At 36.7% G+C, this 23,614-nt stretch overlaps 2 protein-coding genes across 5 annotated transcripts in view; both read left to right on the forward strand.

The window, feature by feature from the left end:
* The window catches only part of RhoGEF64C (Rho guanine nucleotide exchange factor at 64C), a 133,778-nt gene that overhangs the window by 72,175 nt on the left and 37,989 nt on the right, over positions 1 to 23,614 (forward strand). For all 4 annotated transcript variants that reach the window (XM_070215444.1, XM_017158770.2, XM_070215443.1 and 1 more), the window contains one exon: positions 9,545 to 9,608. The gene's annotated coding sequence lies outside the window, so the exon portion shown is untranslated. The remainder of the gene's footprint in view (positions 1 to 9,544; positions 9,609 to 23,614) is intronic.
* On the forward strand, positions 14,353 to 15,464 carry LOC108068922 (uncharacterized). The gene has a single exon (XM_017158773.3). The coding sequence runs from the start codon at positions 14,817 to 14,819 to the stop codon at positions 15,201 to 15,203; it is 387 nt and encodes a 128-aa protein (XP_017014262.1). The 5' UTR covers positions 14,353 to 14,816; the 3' UTR covers positions 15,204 to 15,464.

A 23,614-nucleotide genomic window follows, 5' to 3' on the forward strand; every position in this document is an offset into this window, starting at 1 on the left:
AAATACAAAATACAAAATCGTTATAGTCCACATATGGAGGTATGAACCTATATGCATTTGCTTTAAGCCAGCACTTTATGTACATGCCGAGTCAACAACAACGCACAAATTTTTAATGTCAAAAAGTCACAACACAAGCGCCATGAGGCACACAAACCTACAGACATACGTACATATGGTCCAAAGCCGAAGCCAGGGCACTAACTTGGCCAATAAATTCTGTCTCAATCAATATGGCAGGGCTGGGAGGAGCTGCAGCATTCACACGTATCCGCCAGATACTCGAACACACGCTCGCCAGCTCACCAACCAACCAACCTTCCTCCTTCCTTTCAGCTCACTCCCAACATTTGCTGCTGGCGTTAGATAAATTCTTCCTGCAATTCAATGCGTACACAAACTGACAGCATCCAACTGGCTTTCCCATTGCCACAGAGCCACAGACCAGGAGTGCACTGGGAGGAATATAGTAGACTTCTTAAAAATTATTACTTTAATTAAAAGTACAATTATGCCACCTCAATAAAAAACGATTGCTAAGAAATAAAGAAAAGTGACTAAAAACAAATTTTTAATTATTTTTAAGTACCATATCATAAAAATTGTTAATTTTTTTTAATTATAAAAATAACAATTTTAAAAATATTTTAAATATTAAAAAAAAACACCACCGAATTTGAAATAAAACAAAAAAAAACATGGTTTACATATATTCACATCTTAAAATGACTTTTACTTTTTAGTATCTTACAAATTAAAATATTTTTAGACCCATAAAATAAATACTGATACTAAAAATATGAAACAAATATAACATTAACAAATTTTAAACTTTTAAACATCTTTCATTACCAATTGTTACAATGATATATTTATGAAAAAAAGATTTTTATAAAATTAAGAGAAATATTTTTAAACATTTTTTAAAGGTTTTGTTATTATGCTAGTAGTTTATCTTTCATGGACATTTCCTGTGTCTCTGAGTGTATAAAACTAAATTTACACAAATATGCACTGCCCTGGCATCACCCCATCCCATTTCCACCCCCCTTGGCTGTCGCGCTCCTGTCAAAGACGTATCTTATCTTCATTTGCTGAACTGAACCGAACAGAACAGAACAGACCGAACTGGGCTGAAAATTCTCAGCTGGATCTTCCCTGCCTTTTTCGCTGCCCAGCCCGCTTCGCTTTCCCAGCACATTCTTGGCAACGTTTTCTATTAGCCAGCGCCTTTGTAGCCTGTCCAAAATCATTTGGGCTATTTAACTTTTAAGACTAATTAATTACGAAACGACGAAATGAGCAATGTCCGAGCGAGCGCCGCTTTGACTGTGAAGTTTCAGTTACGTGGCGGCAGCATTTCCCTTACCAATCCAATTTTCTTTTTGGGCTGATTTTTCTCGACTCGTTTTAATTACTTGGCTTGGGTTGGCTTGGCCGTAACCAACTCAAGTGGCCGGGGCGCATCGATGTCGACTTCTGGCGCAGCAGCCGCAGCGGTTAAAAGTTAAGCTGGTCGTCCCTTCTTCTTCTGCTGGTGGCTCCTAAGTAGCCGTGGCCATCTCGGATCTCCAGCTCTTCATCTGCCCATCTACCCATCCATTGCCGTGTAATTGACGCCGTTGCCATGGCTGTGTGAGAAATTCTTCGCCTTCTTGAGTTCATGAACTTTGCCTTTGCCTCATTTTATTCGGGATTTCTGGTTTATTTTTTTTTGATTTTTTCTGTGAGGTTCGGCCTTTTAAATGTTCTCACTTTGGGATGAGCGACTTTAAGTGTTTCGGTAGCCGAAAAAAACATTTATGTGAATTTAAGTGAAGAATGAGAGATTTATTTTGTCTTTATGTGGGATTTGGGTTCGTCGTTTCTGGCTACCAAAGTACGCGACATAGATCTAAGATCTAAGGAAGAGAACGGGAATTTCAAGTATTTATATCGGGAATATATTTAAACGAAAGCCAAGATCATTTGATTAATTACGCAGATTGTTTAGATTTTTTCCCGAAATGATTTTGTTCTTTTATGAGATGAGATTTCAAACCGGATTTCTATAGACCGTAAGTTACAGTACTTTATGAGGGTTCCCCACAGAGTTACCCAGCTATTTTTGGAGCGACTGCAGCTCGTTTACTGTTGAAATGCCTGTCAATTTTGGGTATTTTTCAATTTACTTTTGACCAGAGCTTGCAAATAACTGTCAACCGATTTTCCTAAGGCAGTTTGACTCTCGACAAAACCGAAAAAAATGTTGCTCACAAGTTCTCTCTCTGAGCGGAACCCTTTTTTCGTTTTGCTTGTCGGTTTCGGTCCGACCGTTTGGCTCAACCGAACAAAGCAATCGGTCTTTCAATAACCACTCGGTGAGACCCTTTTAAGTTAATAGTCACCTAAAAGGGTTTCTGAAAGACTAATGTTAAATAAAAGTCAGAAAAATGGGTTTTCTCTAGAAAGGAAAAAGTATAGGCCTGCTGTGATATGTGCATAAATTTGACATAGGAAATCAAGATAATTCTAATATTGCATTGAGCATATTAATGTACATAGAATTGTCTTTTTAATTTAGGTTAGCTGTTATTTTTTTTGTTTGCTTCAATATATTTATTGACTATATGAAGAACTATCCTTAATAAAAAATGCCATAAAGAATCGAATTACCTTTCAAATGAGCTATAAAAGGCAGAGCGGTTCAAATGAACTACCAAAAGTCTTAAGATAAAAAATGGCTCAAAGTATACCAACCAAGCCTATTCCTACAAAATGGATCGCGCGTTCCTTCAAATCTTTCGAAATATTTTGAATAAAACCAAATAATGTTGTGAAGATATTCTTAAATAGCTAGGAATTGATTTAAAGCTACAAAAACAAAATTTGAAACTGCTAAAGGAGGTTTAACCTGTTAAAAAGCTCTAATTTTTCTTGCAGCTTAAAAGATTTGCTTCTTATTACGTGGATTTGGTTATTAATTACTACATAAGAAAGATATGCCAAAAGTGGAGTTTTGGGATCGTAAATTTTTTAAAATATGTAGAATATTGGAATTTCAAGGTAAATGTGCTAATCTGACAGATTCAGCTTTAGAAAGTACACTCTACGTATTTTTCCTTACCCTTTTGAATTTTAATAATCAAAAAGCAATGTTACGACTGAAGCATTACTGAACAGGTCACACATACACACTCATACATTCACAAAAGACCGTTTTCCTTAACAGACCGAGCAAAGTAGTCAGTAGAAACCGAAACCGAAATAACTCTGAAAAAAAGGGTTTTGCTCTGAGCGTAACATCTGTTAAGCAAAAACCCTTTTAAGGGGTTAGCTCACACCCAGTTGTCATAGGGTTGTTAGTGACAGGTTTTTCTCCGACACTTTTAAAAGGTTGACCGAACCTTGCAAGCTCTGCTTTTGACTGTTAATTAAAAAATCGACGATGACGCTGATTCGACGGCGACGCTTCGTCGTCAATTGATAGATTGAGAAATTGAGCCATTCAACTTGAACTCGGCTATTAGGCAAACGAGATTTTTGTGCGAGCTGACGCCGCTGCAATTTACAGTTGTTCGACCGCTCCCCGATGAAAAAATCCAGCTTTTTCGAGTCAATAAACGAAAAAGTTGTCAAAAAAGAAAATAAAAATATATAAATACAAAAATTAAGCCAGCTCAGGTAACGCTCAGTGACCGCTACTCGCACGAAAATGGCGTCGATTAGCGTTAATCAATTTGCCAGTTGTATATATATATCTACATATATTCTCTGGGGCTTATACACATCGTAAAGTGGCTCAAGGTCTGGTTTTCGGGGTTTGTGCTTGTCAGATACAGATACCATAAGATGTATCGCATATACACAGATGTAAGTGTAACGGCCAAAAGCGGATCAACTACTTTTCGCCAAGCGTGTTAATGAAAAATGCGTTGGCCGCCGGCGGCTGACAAAAAAAAGGTGATGAGGATGAAGGAGGGGAATCCAAGTGGAGGGGCCGAGTGGAGGAGCGAGTTCATCAACGGAGCAAAAACCTTGTCGCCACGAAATGAAACGTGTTCCATTCCTGGAAGTCTCGTTAGGGGGAGTGGGGAAAAGGGGGTTAAGTCTGCTCTATACCCCCCTTCTACGTATTTCTGTCACTTAGCCCCCCGCCTCCCAGACTTTTCGCCACGCACGAAAGTTGTTATCGTTGCCACAGTTAGACACTGAGACAGTCCCTGACTGCCATCGTTACCCACTAGACAGATATAGTGGAGTAAAATGGGGGAGATTAGGTACACTTAGAAAATATAATTTATCTAGGAGTCACTAGACTAGTAAACAAATAATTAAACTGTACCCATATACATTTAGAGAAATTTAAATTTAAAAAAAATGTATAATTAAGGTCACTAGAAATAATGATGACCCCAAAAGAAAAGCAACTCTAAGGTTTTGCAAAGAAAAATAATATTATAATAATATTAAGTGCAACAATGTAATATATATTCAAAGTCACTGAAAATAAATATAAGATACCCAAAACCAAACTACATCGTATAGAATTGATATAAAGGAAAAAAAAGTAAGACGTCTAGTTAAAGTTCCTTCGCCACTTATATAGACCCCATAAAATTAGCTTCAATAAGAAATTCACTAATAAAAATTATAGTTTAATGGGTAATAAACTTTTATTTATACTTCTTTAAATTAAATTTGTATTCAATTGCCTGCATTTAAATAAAGGTGTTCTGCCTAGTTTAATATGGGTTTTAGATGTAAAGTTTAATTATTTTCTATCATAAAGATCCTTTTCTTTGATAACGTTGGGTAACTAACGCTTCTCCAAGTGCCTTAAAAGTAGTAAACTCTGGCTCTATTGGTCAGCAGGGGCTCTTTCCTTCGAGGCAGCCCGATTCCTGCAGGCATTTAAGTAAATCGTTCGCCTTTGTTTTCCTTTTTTTTGCTAACATTTTATGGTGCGTTTAGTATTTGTGTAGGCTCACTTGTGTTGTCACGATGTCGCTTAATGTTTGCTTTTAATTATCAAATCAGCACATGATCATTACACAGCCGACGACAATGGTGACGATTATCTGGGAGATAAAGATGATTATAATGATGATGATGAGACTCCCGCCGTTGCTGCAAGCAATTCCCAAAGGCATTAAATTAAACATTTTATTTGTACAATTTTTATGCATATTTGCGAAGCATTCCCGTGACTGTGACTTAAAAGGCAAATATTATTTTATTTACAAATATAAAATCGAAAGAAAACGCAAGGGATAAGAATGAGGAAGCAATAAAACGTTGTTAAATGAATAAGCGAAATATATATTTTTTGTGATTCACCCTGAATTTAATTTTTATTCCTGACAAATCAATTTTCTTTGACCTTTTCCTGTTCCGCATTAACAAAAATTTGAACACCTTTCTGTTTGCTAATCAAATCTCGGCCCTTTTTAGCCGACAATCGATGGCTGTTCCAGGTCGATAAATCAGCCAACGAAGTATTTCATTGTTATCGCATCTCATCCCATCCGATCCAAAACCGATTCGATCCCATACTACACCATTCCAATCCCAATTTCAATCCGTCGCCGACTGTTTTCCTTTCACCTTTCGAATTCAATTAACTGCAGCCAAAATGCCAGAGACAATCTACAAAATTCGTTAAGCAAATGGAAGAGCGTGGGAGTTGTTTGTATTCCCAATCCTCCCCCCTTTTTTCGACCCACTCGCAAATATTTGCCATCAACATTTTTGCACGCTAATTTCCTCTGCAAATTTTTGGGACTCTGACATCACGCGCGGAACGCATAAAGATTGTATGGAGGCGCTCGGGGCGGAAAGATAGATATTTTAAAATGAAATAAAAAAAACGAAACTGTTGCAGTTCAGTAGACACACAGCTGCAGAGGGGATGGGTGCTACAAATTTCGTCACATATTTTTGCGTAAATTGCCGGAAAATCGCAAATCATTGAAGATAAACATCCAAGTCAAGAAATGAACAGAAGCCAAGAAGCCGCCGGAGAAGTTGGGGTAAAGATGCCGGGGAAATGTGGGAAAAAAGTCAGGGAAAACGGAGGGGCGGAAAAGCGGGGACAACCGCTGAACCAAATATCGAACAATGTTAAGCAAACACTCACTCAAACACACAGTCAAACAGAGATTCGGAAAGCTGTGTGCAAGGCGAAGGCAATGGCAAAGGCGAAAGGCATCCAGCAAGCAGCTAAAAAAAAGCTATGACGAGGAAACGGTTTCAAAGCACTAAAAGAAATCTATTATAACTCTAAGAAATATCTGAAAAATTATGACAAATTTACAGAAAGAAGTAATGTATTATTCGTATGGTAAACAAGTAGAAAAACATGTACTATATCATGGACATATTGAGTTTAGTAATATTTTTTTATTTTTTTTTTGTAATAAACTACAAAATAAATTACGGAGTCATACAGAAGTCAGGAATATTATTTAGAAATCATATGGTCTTAAAATAATCTAAGATTATAATTGTCCTCTAAATTTTCTAAGTGTCTATCAGAGGCTCAGTTCTGCGGTCGCCGTCTGTCGTCGAGCCTTCGATGCCAATAAAATCGGGAAAGGGGCTATGGTATGGCCGGGGAGCCTTCGCTAAGAGGTAAGGGCAGGGAGCCGGGGAAATGGGCCAAGAGTGCACTGAAGGGGCTATAGAGATAGACCAGACAGAGGGCAAAAAGCAGAGGCTACAGCTGCCGGGGCAGAAACGTTTTCGCAACGCTTGAATTGCCACTAAAGTGGGGGAGTTTGTTAGCGAGCGGGGAGGGAGGAAATCGTTGGGTCTTTGAGGGGGAAATCGGATGGGAAATCGTAGAGGGGTTCAGTTCATCTGCAACAAGCGCGAGCTGTCGTTGCAGTTTCCGCATCGCAATTCGCTCGCTTTCCACGCATCTCCCACTCGCTGAGGCTCACTTCGCAGCTCCGGAAAAGCAAAGGGGGAAAAACAGAAATCCAACATTAGGTAACCCTGCATGTAGCATGGGGTCTTGACGTGTTTATAAATATTTATAAAGCCCGATGAAAGGACGCGATTATGCAGCAACCTTGACGGGATTTAACGGAACCCCAATTTTAGATTGACTAGATGCGTTTCTTACTCTTTTGCGGTAGATTTTATTCAATACTTAAACAAAAAAATAACAACTTTAAAACGAATAAAATATTAGGAACTATGATTGTTTTTGAACAGAAAAATAATTTGAAAAGTTCTACATTAAATGTATTCTATTTAAAATCCTTTAAAAAATATTTTGTCATATTTTGGAAAAAAATGTTGTTTGTATTTATTTTGTAGTATTGGAATTTTTATATAAATGGATTTATAATTTTCGATTATCCCCTCTATTTAGTCCGCCTTTTATATCCGGCTCCAGTTTCGACTTCACCTGGCGTATCTAATCAATTTCGGCCAATATTTGGCCACCTTGAAGCGAAAGGAAGGCTGAGATTGAGATTGCCAACGAGATTGGGATGGAGATTGAACCCGAGCGCTGAGCTTGTAATTTGTATTTAGTCACCGGCTGCTTGAGCTGCTCGTGCTGCTCCCTTCCAGCTGATTTCACTCGACTTGCAGGCAGATTTCTGGCGCGGCTGCTCTTTAGTCTTTAGTTCCTGGTTCCTGGTTCCCGAGTCTCCTGCCAAGACTTTTCCCATTAAATTGAATTTAGTTTGATTGCATTTGATTGTAGCTTATCAGAGAGATTTATGCTTCGTTAACCGTGTGCAGTGCAATTGAAAGGCAGAGGTAGAGGATGTTGTGGTACAGTACGGAGCATTTGCATAATGCCCTGATGCCGATGCCAGGCAAAAGCTCAACAGTTTTTAATTAAGCCGTGTGTGAGAGTGTGCGATGCTGAGTGAAAAGCGTTATAAATAGCCTTGAGGCCTTGGGCCTCAGCCATTTTCACAACTGATGATGACTGCTCCTCGCCGTTTTCGCGACTGAGATGCGGTGGCTTAAAGTGCGCACTCATTTTGCCATCTCTGCCATTTTGCCATTAGGCAAGGAAAGGAGCGGCTGCAGCGCTAGAAAACTCTCACTTTGGTCTATTAATGATGATTCGCACGGAACAGTCGTAAGCTCAGGTCTCAAGCCAAACAGCATTTAACCCTCTGAGAGTTGAGCTCTCGTAAAATATTTTCGAAATGATTTAAATTCGATATTAAATGTGGCGTATTTTTATGTAAATAATTTTGATATTTTTTATACACAATGTTAAAAAAATCCATTGAAAAATAATATTAGGGGTCTCTCTTTCTTCAAAAATATAAAATAAAGTCCATCTTAAAAAATCTTTAAAAAAATTTAAAAAAATTGTATTAATGTATAAAAAAATATTTTGGCTAATAAAATACAATTTTTTATGGGTTCTATGCAATTCTGTACCAACTTAAAAATCAATTAATTGTTTGAATATCTATGAGTAGCACTTAATTAATTCTTTATTTTGCTAAATATTAGAATCTTTTTAAATTAGTTTGGAATATACAGGTTGAGATTTTGTAATGGCTTTTATTTACATTTACAAATTTTTAAATTATTCTTTTACCAATGCCCAACATTTCTAAGACTCAAATAAAAGTCTAAGGGTTAATCTGCGACCAATCCAAGTCAAGTTGAAATATCATCAAGTTGGATAGAAATGATGCCGCGTTAATTGCGGCGGCCTCCAAGGCAAATGCAATTTTGCCTTCACTTTGCTCGTTGAGGCGTTAAGCTGACAGTTGCTCACCTGCAGCCCGCCCCCTTTTACAGCCCCCTTTAGCCGCCCCCTTTCACCTGCAGCTTATCATTTGGGCCTGGCCATGACGCGTGATGCGTTTTGATAATTGCGTGCCGGTGGAAAAGGGCCAAATTCAGTTAAATATATATCTATATATATGGTAAATATATAGCAACATTGCTCGCATCGCTGCACAATTAAAAGCTGTCAAAATTTCACTTTACCAAACCAACCCCCCCATCCACTCTTACACCCCCATTACCCGATTTTGCTTTGTTTTCCGCCATTATCATCAACGCCCATTGCCTTTTGATTGTCTTTGCATTTGCACAATTCAGCGCCAATTTTAAAATCATTTTCACACACGACTGCATCCCACCTCGGCCCGGAAATGTTTACGGCCAAAGAAGAAATCAACGCCCACGCACCCGCACTGCAGAGCACAGAGAGCAATACTACGATATAATACGATAATAATGAAGTTTTTCAGGGGGTATACTCTCTATATATATGTAGTCCGGAATTTCCCCATCCGATTTCGATAGGCACGAAGCGTGTTTGTTTATCTGCTGAGCGGGGCAGCCAATGCAAATTCAGCCGCGAATACAAATAGAAATGAAATAAAATAAATTCAGGCCTTGCATGGCTGCTTAATTGCGCGCAACTTTCAGCGGCTAAATTAAACGTAAAGATTGCAATTGTGCAATTGCGATGGGGCGATGCCAAAAAATTGCAAATATCACATATATCTCGACTGTAAAAGCACTCAGCGCACTAATAAGATAACAATTTATTTATGTTTACTTGCAGATAAAAAACAAACAAGAAAAGCCATTGAACGAGAACTGCCAGCCGAGACACTGAGATTAAACAGGTGAGATAATGCGGCAAATATCTCAATATTCTGCACGTATTTGCATGGCTCATCGAGTCAAATTTAATCTGTTTTATTGTATTTGCTCTTTTGAGAGACTCTTTCGTTGGGTGTTTGGCCATTTTGTGTGCCGCACTCAAACAGTTTTGGATTTGCAATCAAATATTTATTTATTCCTTCCGTTTGAGAGACAAACTGGATCAATAGTTGCTCAGCGAACTAGTTTGACAGCCTTGCATTTTTTGTTGTGTTTTTGATAGTTTTTAACTATAAATATAGTTTTTAACTGTAAATATACAAATATAAATTTCTTTAGGAAACAATAAAAAGTAGTTCAAAGATTTTTAAATTAAATTAAAATAATTTTGGAAAAATGCTAAATGATTTTCTAAACTAATAGTAATATTTATATGACAATTAACTTGGTTATATTTTTTAATGGTACCTATGTTTTGTCATTAACTTAAACCGGATATAAATATCTCAAAGAGGTGGCTACATTTTGTGGTATGCGATGTCCATTTGTTTCATTGCAATGTCAGCTGGTATCCTCTACCGATTGCCTTGACTTTCTTTAATTAAACTCATTAACCGTGGCCCAAAGAACTCCACTCCACTTGTCTTGACCAAACACACAACGCGTATTTGAAGTGCGTGGCGGCAACCTCGAAAGTTTGCGATGCGGTCAGCGAAGAAACGTTGTGCTTTGCCCACACAAATAATTATCGCTTAATAGTCAAACCTTTTTTGGAGGGGGGCGGTGGTTTGATAGAGCGGATACCGCAAGGCCAATCAAAGCGTCATTGAAACGGAAACGGAAACTGCAAGTCAAATGGCAGTCGGCCACAGGAAATGAGGCGCACAAGTGCCGCAAATGGAAGAGTGCGAAGATGGAGACCGCATTCTCCAATCGGCGACCGCAAATTAACGCGAGTATTCCAGCGACCCGCACTTCTGGAATCGGCACTTCTTTGACTATGATTCTGATTATGAATCTGATGAATTATTAAACGAGTGTCCGATGCAGAAGCTTCGGCATCGCAATCATCTTGTTCTCGAGTGACCAAGGCAACGTTTGTCAACGTCTGCGGTTTCGGGTTTTCGTCTTTTTTTTGTATTTTGGCCCTGCCTGAATAAGCGCTCAAATGAACACCGCAATGAATGTGCGCCGCATGACAAATACGTAAAGTTTCTTTTGAAATTAAGCAGCATTTGCTGCCAATTCTTAACTACATCAGCGCAGCGCAAACTTTGTCCTCTCACCCCCACTGACGATGCCGAGTAGTTTTTCCTTTGGCTTCCTTTCCGTTGGTTAGTTTTTACTGGGCGACGATGGCACACGAAAAAACTGGACATCACTTATAAACAGGGTTTCAAAATTAATATCTTGTAGATGTATTTTATACATTTAATAATTACTATGAAGTGTTACCAATAGTTTAGGCACTAATACAAATCAATTTATTTAAGATATTACTTGAAAATAAATATATTTTATAAAATATCTAATAACAATTATAATTAAATTCGCTAAGTATTTGTTGACAATTTATCAATTTCAGAATATGAATAAGTTATTATCTTAGAATGGCCATTATAAAATATTTTTACTTTGTTTGCTTAAATTGCTACCACTCTAAATTAAAACAAAATATTTTATTAATGAGCATATGTTCCCAAAAACATTTTTTATACATTTATTTTCAACTGAAAAGTAAAGAAGTAGATGAGAAAATTCACAGAAAATATAGGGTTTTTTTTTTGTGTAACCCGAAGCCAAGAGGAGCTTGCTCATTTCAAACTTTTGACACAGAAACTAATTTTGGCAAGCGGGCTTCAGTCAGCCAACCGAGACGACGACGCCGGAGAAGGAGTCGCATTCGGAGATGGAGAAGAAAACCCAGAAAGCTGCAAGCGTCTCTGGATTTTCCGACTAACCAAACCAAGCGCCTCACCCATATTCCCGTTGCCATTCCTTTTCCTTTTGGTGGCTTTTCATTCTTTTAGTGATTGCAATATTTCATTGCCTTTGCGGTTCGTGTGTTGCATACTTTTGAGCGATGTCGCTGAGGTTTGCCTTAATTAATTGCCACCACACTAACCCACTCACCCACTCTCGAGTTCCATTTTTAATCCGCAGAATTCAGCAGCTGCATTTTTCGCATGTGCCTTGCATCCCGAATGCCGCCGCATTTGACTTTGAATGGCGCTTTAATTGTCATTTGATGTGATTTATACCGAATGCTAGGGAGCCGCAAATTAACGCTTAGCTGGCACTTCCACTGGCTGTCAAATCAAACGCGCAGCCCCGTCAGTTGATTTATGACATTTTGATTAGGCGATAAGTGTCGAGAGTGTTGCATTTGTGTCTCCATCCCAATGTTGTGACACTGACTACTCACTTCTCACTGGGTTATAGCCCGAAATCCCAGCAAGTTGAGCAAGGCTTTAAGCACTCAGCTGCTGCTGCTGCTGCTGCTGCTGCTGCATTCAATTCAATTTGCTTTGGGCCCAACTCATCGGCAAATCCAGCCTGTCTGTGGGGCCAGAGCAGAGCTCACCTTAATATGTTTCAATTTCATTGTGCACTCAGTAGCAAAGCCTCTGACTTGGCCAGAACCCCAAGCTGAAGCTGAAGCACACTTGTGCATAGGATATGTGCAGCCAGATGGAGAGGAAAATTTGTACAAATATCCCTGGAAAATAAGCCATTAAACGAGGCCAGAAAGTGGGCATTGAATGTTTGCCCATCATAAATTGACCGAAAATTGCCTGCAAATTGCACGGTAAGAAAAGAGTCCAAAATGACGTTAGAAGGCAATTGACAAAGATTTACTTAAGAAAGATTAATGCCATTTTGACATTTTAAAGGAAAATTTGTTATTAAATTCTACTTAAATGTAGTACTCTGTATGGTATCAAAAAATTGTATAAAAAACAAACATTTTTGGCATTTTTAATAACTTTACAACTTCAATGTTAAATTTGTAACTAATTAAAAAACCAAGTTTTTATATTTTATTTATTGAATTTTATTTGTTCTATAACATATTTATTTGTTTCCTTTTACTAATTAACAAAGTCTAGATTTTTAAATACTTGAAAGAAACAAATCAGTTTTATTTCATTCCATTTTTTTTCAATGAACCTTTATTATCTGGGTAACTTACAGTGCTTTGCTGGCCATTTCCCCACTCTCCTTTTTCGTGTTTATGCTGTTCCGTGTCAATTACACGGCTAAAATGTTCACACCTTTCGTTAATAATGCAGCTGCGAAATGGAGATGCATCCAGCAGATATAGATGGAAATACAGCCGTAGATACAATATCTGGATGGGATGGCCAAGCCAAGAAAAGTGCGCCAAAGAGCTCAAGCTGATTGCATTTCATTTTCAATTTAACTTACTTTTATTTCGAACTGCTGCTTTCGCCGTTCGAGCTGCCGGTCTTTGCAATTACCATCGGAGGGCAGACAACAGTTGGAATTACATTTTCAATATTTCCCAGCAGCAGCAGTAGCAGCAGGCAGCAAACAGCAACAGCAAAAACACTAGCATCAGCTTCATTTTTTCATTCGCTTGGCCCTTTTCCCTAGATTCTTGGGCACCATGGCCATAAATTTTTAACTACAAGCTCTTGAATGCAATTACTTTTCAATCTTTTTTTTTATATTCCGCCAGCCCCTTCTTGTCTAGTCTGGCACTTCGTCCAATGTCTATATATGTTCTATAGTTGAACGCGAAAATTGCTTATTTCAACATTCAACTTTGAAAAGTTTCGTTTCGTCTCGTTACGTTTTAAGAAAAAAACAAAAATGAAGAGTAAAAGTTTGCCATAATTCTGCCAGAGGTCTATCACTTACCACCCCAATTTTTCCACCTCTCTCCGGTTGTCTCTACTGATTACTTTTATTTTTGTTGCCGCGTATTTATTTAAGCGCACAAAAAGTAGGTTGAACTTTGTGTTATTTGATCAGGAAGTTGACATGATGGTTTATGCAAAGGCACAAAAAATGTGGAAAATATGAGAAAGTTGCCCTGAAATCTAGGCGACATTTTCCATTCCATTTTGCTCCTGAGTGCACTTTGCACTATTTGCTGCCCTTTCCACTGACAAGGCAGTTATGAAACTTGATCTCGGCGATTTTGAATGACTGGCAAAGTAAAGTCATTCTCTCTACACAAATAATGAATAATGTAGAGCGGTGGAATAGCTGAATAAGTTGGGGTAATTTTAAAGTAGTAACAGATAGGACAAAATTTGTTTATCCTTTTGATAAAATTTATTTTTGATTAAAGCCACAAGTCACAAAATAATTTTAGTAATGTCTAAATTAATATTAATAAAACATTAAATAACTATTAAATCCAATCTTTGTTACCTATTAGATAAACATGATTTATAAAAAAATTAAATAGATATTAAATAAGTAATAAATAAATACAATACAAATATTTAATAAGTATATTTCAGAGAATATAAATTTAAAGAAAGGGCTTTTTAATTTTCCGGTAATTTTTCTCAGTACTGGATGTCATTATGCATATCGATCAGCGAGCTGTCTGCCATATTTCCTGAGAGATCATTAATGAATCGCAAAAGGCGTCGTAGCAGCTGTCTCCGCTCGCTAATCCTGCCCCGGCAGTTATCCTTCGCTGCAGTTCACCCTTTTTCGCTGCAGCGACAGGAAAATGCACGTTCATCCGGCAGCCGCTTGCAAATATTATAGTTTCAGCTGCTTGGGAAAATACGTTGTGTAATGTCACTTAATCTTTTTATACGCGCCAGTTGAGATATATATTTTTTGTTGTAAATTGCAAAAGGGGCCAGGGGGCGGCCGCGTGGGCGGATTAGTGGAACGGATTAAGAATGAAAGTGTTTGCAAAATACTAAAACTTTACGACCGGCAGCAGATTAAGAATGAATTGTTTTTTATTACGCCACCCGAAAAACGGGCGCATAAGTCAAAAATGTAGGTAAGGTCGCAGGTACGAAGGTTGAGGATCCCAAAAAAGTCGGGATCACAAGAGGTCAGGTAAACACAGGCAGCAGAATGTTCCGGGTGTATAAAAAGCACTGTGGGTGGTGGAAGTGACATCAATCGATCTGCAAACGTTGAGCAAGCAACATCGGATTATATTATTCGGAACTGCGAGGTTTTTGAAAGAAATAAAATAAAAGTTAAATTTTCAAAAAAATCAAGCAAAAATGCCCCGCTACCAGAAACTTATCAACGAAAGCGACAGCAACGCAGCAGCAGCAACTGTTGCCCAGCAACAGCAGCAACATCATCGCTATCAGCAGCAGCAACACAAGATGCCGAGCGTGGGCTATCACCTCTACTTGTACCGCCAGCAACTCGCTCAGAAGAATGTGGAATACATGAGGTTGTCCAAGGCAAAGTACTTCATTACCGACACTCTTCTGGCCAAAACGGTGCGGAATCTGAAGGGATGCAGCGTCGACGAACTGAAGACCGTTAATCATCAGATCGTCTTTCGGCACAAACTGCGTCATCAGATCCAGCGACTTCGTAAACTGAAGAGTTTGGGCATCAAAAATGCCAATCCCAAAATGGAGAGCACAGAACTGTGAGAAGAAGAAGAGGCTAAAGGATCCAGATCTTCAAGAGCAAAAAGGATTTCTAAAACTATGATTAAGGCCTAGTTTAAAAGAAAAATCAACCTTTGCCTACGAAATATGGAAATCTCTTTGTAATTTAGAGAGATCTAAAATATTTAAAAGTTTTTGAAACATACTTTATCATTAGTTTAAGTGGCGGGCACTGCATAAATTTATAAATGTTAAGCTAAGAACTTTATAGTTTACAAAACATATTAATAAATACATATTATAATATTAAAATACGAATATTTGGACTGGTTTCGGGAACAAATTTTTTGGTGTAAGGACTCTGCAAAAAATAATCAATATTTTTTATAGATTTTGTAACTATAATTATTATCAATCCCCCAAACTATCCTAAAAAATAACATTCTTTAGAGATTTTCAAAACCATTAGTCAAATAAAACTAATAAAATGACCTCTGCAAGCTAATAAATTGGAATAATTAAATAACCAAACACAATTAATATAATTAAAATATGCACGACACTCAGAATTAGTTATATACCATTTTATGAAATAAAATCCTTAATATTAATAATTATAATAATAATAATCTAAATGTAAAGGCGAAGCATACCAATCGTTTTCGTTTTGATTTATAATCTTTTTAATCTCTGTTGTAACATTTCGTCCTTTTCGGGTCCATTATTTTGACTACAGTTGTAAATATTATTTTTGGCAATACGTCGGCTGTCACAATTCCTCTTGCCTGTTGCCGCCTTGTCAAACTTGGACAACTTAGACAGCGACTTGGGTGTGGACAGAAAGAACCTCAAATGTAACTATCAACTGAGGCCAATTTGTGGCAGCCACTAATTGAGTTCTGTGTGCAGCATCTTGACACGTGTCAAGACAAATCATCTTAGCTTTTCGGCATTTATCTCCTGATGACCGCAGGTCTTCAGGGACTTATGAGCCTTTTTTGGAGAGCAATGAACCAAAAATCGATTGGCAAACGCATTTTTTATACCAGACGCGTTTGAATGATTGGGGACGTTTTTGGGGCAGCTTTTTTAATTTTTAATTGGAAAATAATATTCACAAAGTGCTTTACACTTAACTGAACACCAACATCATTATTTTCACTCAAATAATATTAATAAATGCGCCTGACCCCCGTCGCTATGCCCGGCGTAATAAATAAATGGCGCACATAATGCGGCCAGTAAGTCAATTTTATTATTGAAATGAGTTGCGATGTTCAAACAGAAACCTCAGCCAAAGTGAATGTGAGTGTTAACAATTAAAGCAGACACACTCACTCACACATTAACATCGGGGGTGTTGTTTTACATATGCTCGCAATTATGCAGTCTGTTCTGTGGGCGATGCAATTTGCAAACACTCAAAAGTAGGCTGTGAAAAATGTCGCACGCACATTAAATTTTCCACACAATCAATTTTCGTGGCAAAAGAGGCACTTTTCCCATATGTTAATTTCTATAAAATATATATTCTCGAATGTTTAATCGCCGCCACATCCCGTCGAACTCTCGAAATTTAAATCAATTCCGCCATCTTGTGAGGCATAAATATTAAAACTTAAATAAATACTTAAAGCGACAGGCAGTCGATTAGTGCGCTTCATTATGAGCATCGTTTTCATTATGTTTATTATGAGCTTACCCACGGGTGCGAGGGCCCGCCCACTTTTCCAACCCACTTTTCCAACCAAGGAAACGGTCTCGAGTTAATGCAATAAATAAAATTTCAACTGCACCGTCGGGCATGTTTAGCCGCATGAAAAGCGACAGTAAGCTGGGCCTGCATAAGAAGTTGCCTGTTTATCTTGGCCCGGTCCTTGCCTTTTGTTTATCCCGGTGTTCGGGTAGAGGTCCTGGTGACCCAGCCCCAGCCACACAACAACTGTCCCTAGTCCCGCTTTTTTCCAAGACCCTTGCTCATCTGTTACACAGTAATAAATAGGACACAATAAAAAAAGTGGAGTTTTTATTTGAATTATATCTAAAAATCTAGTGCTAACCAATTCGGATATAAAAATAAATAGTGAAAGCAAATAAGTTAATAGAACATTAGCGAATGATTAAAAATGTTATGTACATATTTATTTATAATAATTTCATTTATTAACATTTTCAATTTTTATTTCATGGTCAGTTTTAGATTGATTATAATAATTTTTTTTAAAAAATAAAGTTATAAAGGAAATTTTTGTGTTGTTTCGTCTTAATTCTCTTAAGTAAGATGCCATATCTAAAAGATCGACTTTACCCAGCTATTAACCTAAGCTAAAGTTCCACATTATTTGGGGCAAGATTAAGCGAAAAAAAAATTTTCGCTAATTTTTTATTTTTTATACGGGGTACGTACCATCATGATTTTTTTCAAAAAATGTCTAAAAATTAAAGTTTTTATGTTTGAATGTCATTCGATTGGTAATTCAATGACGAGCTCATCGCGGTATGACATTCCATACTTGGACACTCTGTTGCTTTGTTCCGGCCAAAATACTGATTTTTTTAGAGGAAAATTAGGATAAAGGATTTATTTGAAAAATAGGCATTTTAAACGATATTATTATCGTAGATTACGGGCCCCGAGCGTTTTTTTCTACATAATATTATTTTAAACTAAAAAAAATAAATTAAATGACAAGTTATATTAGATTAAAAAATTAAATTCTATGATTGATTGTGTGATTCAAATATTGAATTACCATCAAAAATATTGTGATTTGTTTAAAAGATTTATTTCTTACGTTTAAACTGGATTAAATAAATTGATTAATGCGTTTTGGTCAGTATATTTACCCACTGTGTATTTACCCTGTCACTAAATGGCTGTTTTCTTTCAAAAAGTTGCCTTCTGTGCTGGCCTCGTTGTTGGTTGTAGCTTTGGCTTTGGCCCGAGCCCGTTTGGTTAGCCTGGTCGCTTGGCTGCCTGCTTGGCCAACTGCCCTAATGAGTTTACAAAAAGTTTTGCTTTAGCAAAATGCGCAGTAGGAGTGGCGAGCGAGGAGTTGGCAGGAACTGCCCAGCATGTTATACAAATTGCAGGGGGACCCTGGACAAAACTGTCATCAACGTGTCGTCCTCTTCTGCAGCGGTTGCAAGAGGTTGGAGGATGGAGAATGGTGAATCCTAGCCTAGCTACCATTTGTTTACCTATCCCATTTGCACTGGCATGTTGCATTGTTGCCTGTTACTTGGCGACCAAGCGAAAGTTTTCGCATTTATGTTGCCTGTGTAGTTGCCAAAGTTCCCTGGCAGAATATGCATTTTAATTAGTTTAGCAAAGTTTAGCAACGCAACTCCAACCAGCCAGCCAGACAGTCTCCGTTTTGCGTCTGCTGGTTAATTGCGCAAATTTAATGGCTGCCCCTGCATCTGCATTTAAAGGCCAAGGAAACCCCCTCTTACATGCAAAAGTTTGCCTACTGCCTACGCACAGCCTGCAGCCTACAAGCAAATGTACCACAAAAGTTGTTAACATTTCACATTTCACTAAGTAGCAAATTCAATTAGTTTGTTGTCATCATCGCATCGCAAAACCATGTGTACATTTTAGTAAATTACTTTAAGGACCCCGAAAAGTTGCTGGGGCTTTGCAATTTATGCCTGTCGTAATTTACTTAACTGTCTGGCGCATAAATTAATTTGTCTAAGCATAAATCTGCCGACTATTGTGGCCGATGCGAAACGAGGCTGCAACTGATGGCAGCCGGAAGGATACCTCATTAGGTTTTTCAATAAATTTAATTCAATATAAATAGAGTGCCGGAGCTCAGACGCTGCCAGTCAGCCGTCTGCCGTCAGCCACTTCATCTTCGTCTTCGAATCGCATCCGTCGGGTTCTTTTGGCAACCGCCCGTGGCAGCAACTGCAGTGGGGCAGCAGGAGCAGCAGAAGCAGGAAGCAGCATCAAAGTTGCACACGTCGCCTTCGGAGAGGACTTAAAGCAGCTGATGCCGCCGCTCCTGCTCCTCATGCTACTCATGCTACTCCATCTCTTGTGCAGGATGAAGCTGCTGTTTCCACTACAACGCTTGCCTGGCAAAAATTCCTAAGGCTATTCACTCACAAAAAAAGTTTTAAATAAAAAAATCTTAAAAAGGAAAGAATAGGTTCTTTTATTGATAAAAATGATTTATGAACTTTAAAAAAACATTTTTACATTTTAATAAAAAGTGAAGGATTTGTCTATTATTGATAAAAATTATTTATGAAGATTTTGGTTTGATTACAATTTTTTTTCGAATATATTAAGAGATGCTAATATTTTTTTTTTTTTTTTGTACTAACAAATAAACATAAATCGCATTCAAATGGCATATTAATATCATTAAAAAAAATGAAACGATTAACCATTTAAAAATCACTAAAATTGAGAATATTTATGGCCACAAATTGAAAGAAAAAAAAATGTTCAAAAAATGAGTATACATTTGCATTCAATTGTGTTGTTCGTGTGAAAAATAAAATTTTGACCTAAAAACAAAAACAAATAGTGCATTATCATATAAAACATGTCGCGTTAAATATACAAAAGATATGTCAAGTCTTTCAGTGATAAAAATCAAAAACGATGCTATGTGTTTTGATTTATTTTCTTAAGTAATTTATTAAACCTATTAATAATAGTAATATTATTGTAAATCTAATATGGTTTGGATTAAAAATTTGTATCAGTGCTTCTGTGCTTTTCCCCACCTCATTGCTGATCCTTTTCGAGGACCGCCAGCCCCAGACTCCCCCTACTATTTTATGTTTCCCAGCCTGAGCCGAGCTTAGCCGAGCGTTTGCAACGCGTAAATTTGGCGCTCCAAAGCGGTGATTATGTCGTCGTCGTCTGGTTCTTCTGCACATTTTCCCCCAAGACTGAAGCCCCTCGTCCTTCTTTTTACCCCATTTTCTTGGCCAATTTTTCCAGCTGGCGCCGGCGACGACGTCATCACTTGAATAAATTAAGTTGCTGGCAAACAGCTAAATGAAATTGTTAATTTAGAGCTGCGCACAACGGAGCGTATGCTTGATGTGTCTGCGTTACCTGAGAAACCAGAGTTTCTGGATGTCCGGAGTCCGCTAAGCCGCTTATGGCATCATGATCCCAATCCAACGGGCAGCATATGCTCACATCAATGGTAGAGCACACTGTACTGTATACATATTCCCTGAGCTCATCGCTGAGCTCCTTTATTTCGCATCTGCAGTTTAATTGCATTTTAAATGTTCCTGCAGCTGCAAATGGGCAAATGATTACGGGAATTTATATTAAACTTTAACCCTCAGTCACTTAATTAGCCCGGCTTTTCCTTCGACTTTGACTTCAGTTTCTGCAGTTTCGATTGGGCGTTAACTACTTTTTCATATGACCATCAATCTGCGGCATTGGCCAAGTTTCGTGGGTGGTTTTCCAGTAACCGACACCTAGCTACCAAAGGGCCAAGACAATAACAAAATCGAAAAGAAAAATCGAAAAAAGGAAAACGTAAATGAAAATGAAAACTTTGTGCAGCTAGAAGAGAGAGCGAGTCAACTTGGAAATATATTGAAAAATGCACTAGTTGGTTTTTTTTCTCACAAACTTTTGTGCAACTTGGCTGCGTCTGTCCTTTTGGCCCCTTTTTCCCTTTGCCTTTGCCTAAACTGACGTAAATTTATAATGACAAATTGCATTTGGCGCAAATGCGGCGAATAAAAAATAAAGTAGAAACGTGGGCGAAACGATTCTCATCCAACAGTCGTGGCCAATTGAGCGTGAAAAATTATGAAGCTGGAAAGAAAACGGATTAGAGCAAAGCCAGCCAGCCATCCAACCAGTGAGAGACAATCAAAGTGCTTAATTACAGCTTAAATCCGCTTAAATGCAAATTCTTCACTCTGATTGCTGATTATGCCGAGTGAGAAATGAATGCCACAGGTAAAGAAGTCGCGGACAAAAGTGAAAGACTTTCACAAAACTATTGAACAAAAAGGGAGGAATCAATAGAATGAAGATAAACTTTGAAACGAGATGAAATAAAGAAAGTAAATTCAACCATCTGCAGTTCCTTTATATGGGCGGTTCTTTTACAAACCGAACACCTTTTATTGGCTCACATTTTTGATTTGCCTGAAACTTTTTTTACACGTACTATTCGGAAAATAAGTAAACACGTGTATCAGGATTTGACCGAAAAAAAATTATTTTCCTAGTTAGAATTTTTTTAAGTGTGCCAAAAATTGTCAAATTTGAAAAAGTACCCTCTCATTGAAAATCTGTATCTCCGGTTATATGAATCCAATTGACTTCATGTCTTTTGCATTAATTCCTCTAAAACCTCTCCTTTCAAAATAAAATTTTAAAAAAACATTTTTTTTTTAATTTCTTAAAAATAAAAACAAATTAAGATTTAAAAAAAATTTTTAACTATTGCCCCCACAAAAAAAAAATTTTTTTTTTATTTTAATACTTGCGCCATATTGTTAGTTACAATCGGTTTTTGTAAAAAGTTGGAGCCCCTTTTAGTTTTTAAAATATCGAATTTGTTTTAGCAAGGCCTCGGCTTTTTTCTATGAAAAAACGTCGCAGCAAGTAGATCTACTCTCTCACTCTTATCGGATCCTAATGGAATTTATGTTTTCTCATTGTTTACTAGTCCTTTAACAATTGTTAATGATTAAAAGTTAAGTTTTAAGTTTTTTGACAATTTCTGAATGACAAAAAGTAAAAAGTCATTTTTTAATCAATTAAAAACTTACAACTATTTATTTAACCGTCTATTTAATAAACAATAATTTTAAATTTATTTTATTTATTATTTTTTTATATTATGTAATTTATTAAACATTTTTAAATATTTTTTTTTTAAGTTTTTAAAAAAAATTATTTAATAAAAATAAAAAATTATAAAATTTAATTAATTTTTTTTTAAATTTAAAAATAAATATTTAAAAATGTTTAATAAATTACATAATATAAAAAAATAATAAATAAAATTAATTTTAAAATTATTGTTTATTAAATAGACGGTTAAATAAATAGTTGTAAGTTTTTAATTGATTAAAAAATGACTTTTTACTTTTTGTCATTCAGAAATTGTCAAAAAACTTAAAACTTAACTTTTAATCATTAACAATTGTTAAAGGACTAGTAAACAATGAGAAAACATAAATTCCATTAGGATCCGATAAGAGTGAGAGAGTAGATCTACTTGCTGCGACGTTTTTTCATAGAAAAAAGCCGAGGCCTTGCTAAAACAAATTCGATATTTTAAAAACTAAAAGTGGCTCCAACTTTTTACAAAAACCGATTGTAACTAACAATATGGCGCAAGTATTAAAATAAAAAAAAAAATTTTTTTTTGTGGGGGCAATAGTTAAAAATTTTTTTTAAATCTTAATTTGTTTTTATTTTTAAGAAATTAAAAAAAAAATTTTTTTTTTTAATTTTATTTTGAATGGAGAGGTTTTAGAGGAATTAATGCAAAAGACATGAAGTTAATTGGATTCATATAACCGGAGATACAGATTTTCAATGAGAGGGTACTTTTTCAAATTTGACAATTTTTGGCACACTTAAAAAAATTCTAACTAGGAAAATAATTTTTTTTCGGTCAAATCCTGATACACGTGTTTACTTATTTTCCGAATAGTACGTGTAAAAAAAGTTTCAGGTAAATCAAAAATGTGAAATTTTTTTTTTGCCCAAATCTGTTCGGTTTGTAAAAGAACGGCCCATATACTTTGAAAATGCTTATTTTTTTAGAGATTATAGTTGAAGCTGGGCATATTTACATTATAACATTAAATAAATGACAGCAAACGCAACAAAGAAAATACAAAATTAAAATCGATTTCTAAAAAATATTAGCAAGGTAATTTTATCAAATGTTATCTTATAATAAGGAATAAAATAAAAAAGAGTTTAAGAAAATTAAATCTGTGGAATTTTGTAACCTTAAATGAAAAGCCAAATAAATATTTAGGAAATATGACCACTGCAAGATTTCTCTTTTCTATTGTGAAATTTTTCAACCAAAATCTAGTGAGCTTAGTTGTCACTTCACAGCTGATATTTATTTATTTATTTGGACATTACCAACTAGATATGTATAACTGCTATAGAACTGGTTACACCCTGCGTGTAGCCAATATTAGCAGGAAGTGAAACTGGCTTTAAAACATATTTGCAATATGGAAAATACCCAACCTGAAATCATCCGTCAAACCGGCAACAAACAAAAGCGGCTTAAATTTCACGGGAGCTCTGTCCATGTTGCTGTTGTTCCCGTTCATGTTGCTACATTGTTGTCGTGTTGCTGTTGGGGTCATGGGTCGTACTCCACCCATACTTTGCTTGGGCGCCACCGCGTCAGGCGATAAAGCAAAAAATGACACGTTTTTAATTTTATTTCACACCTACACAAGGACACCGC

The sequence above is a fragment of the Drosophila takahashii genome, chromosome 3L (genome assembly GCF_030179915.1).
Source record: "Drosophila takahashii strain IR98-3 E-12201 chromosome 3L, DtakHiC1v2, whole genome shotgun sequence".
NCBI classification, from domain to species: Eukaryota; Metazoa; Arthropoda; class Insecta; order Diptera; family Drosophilidae; genus Drosophila; species Drosophila takahashii.

Bases quoted from the DNA above. Each gene is read 5' to 3' on its own strand.
- LOC108068922 (XM_017158773.3), top strand. From the start codon at position 14,817: ATGCCCCGCTACCAGAAACTTATCAACGAAAGCGACAGCAACGCAGCA.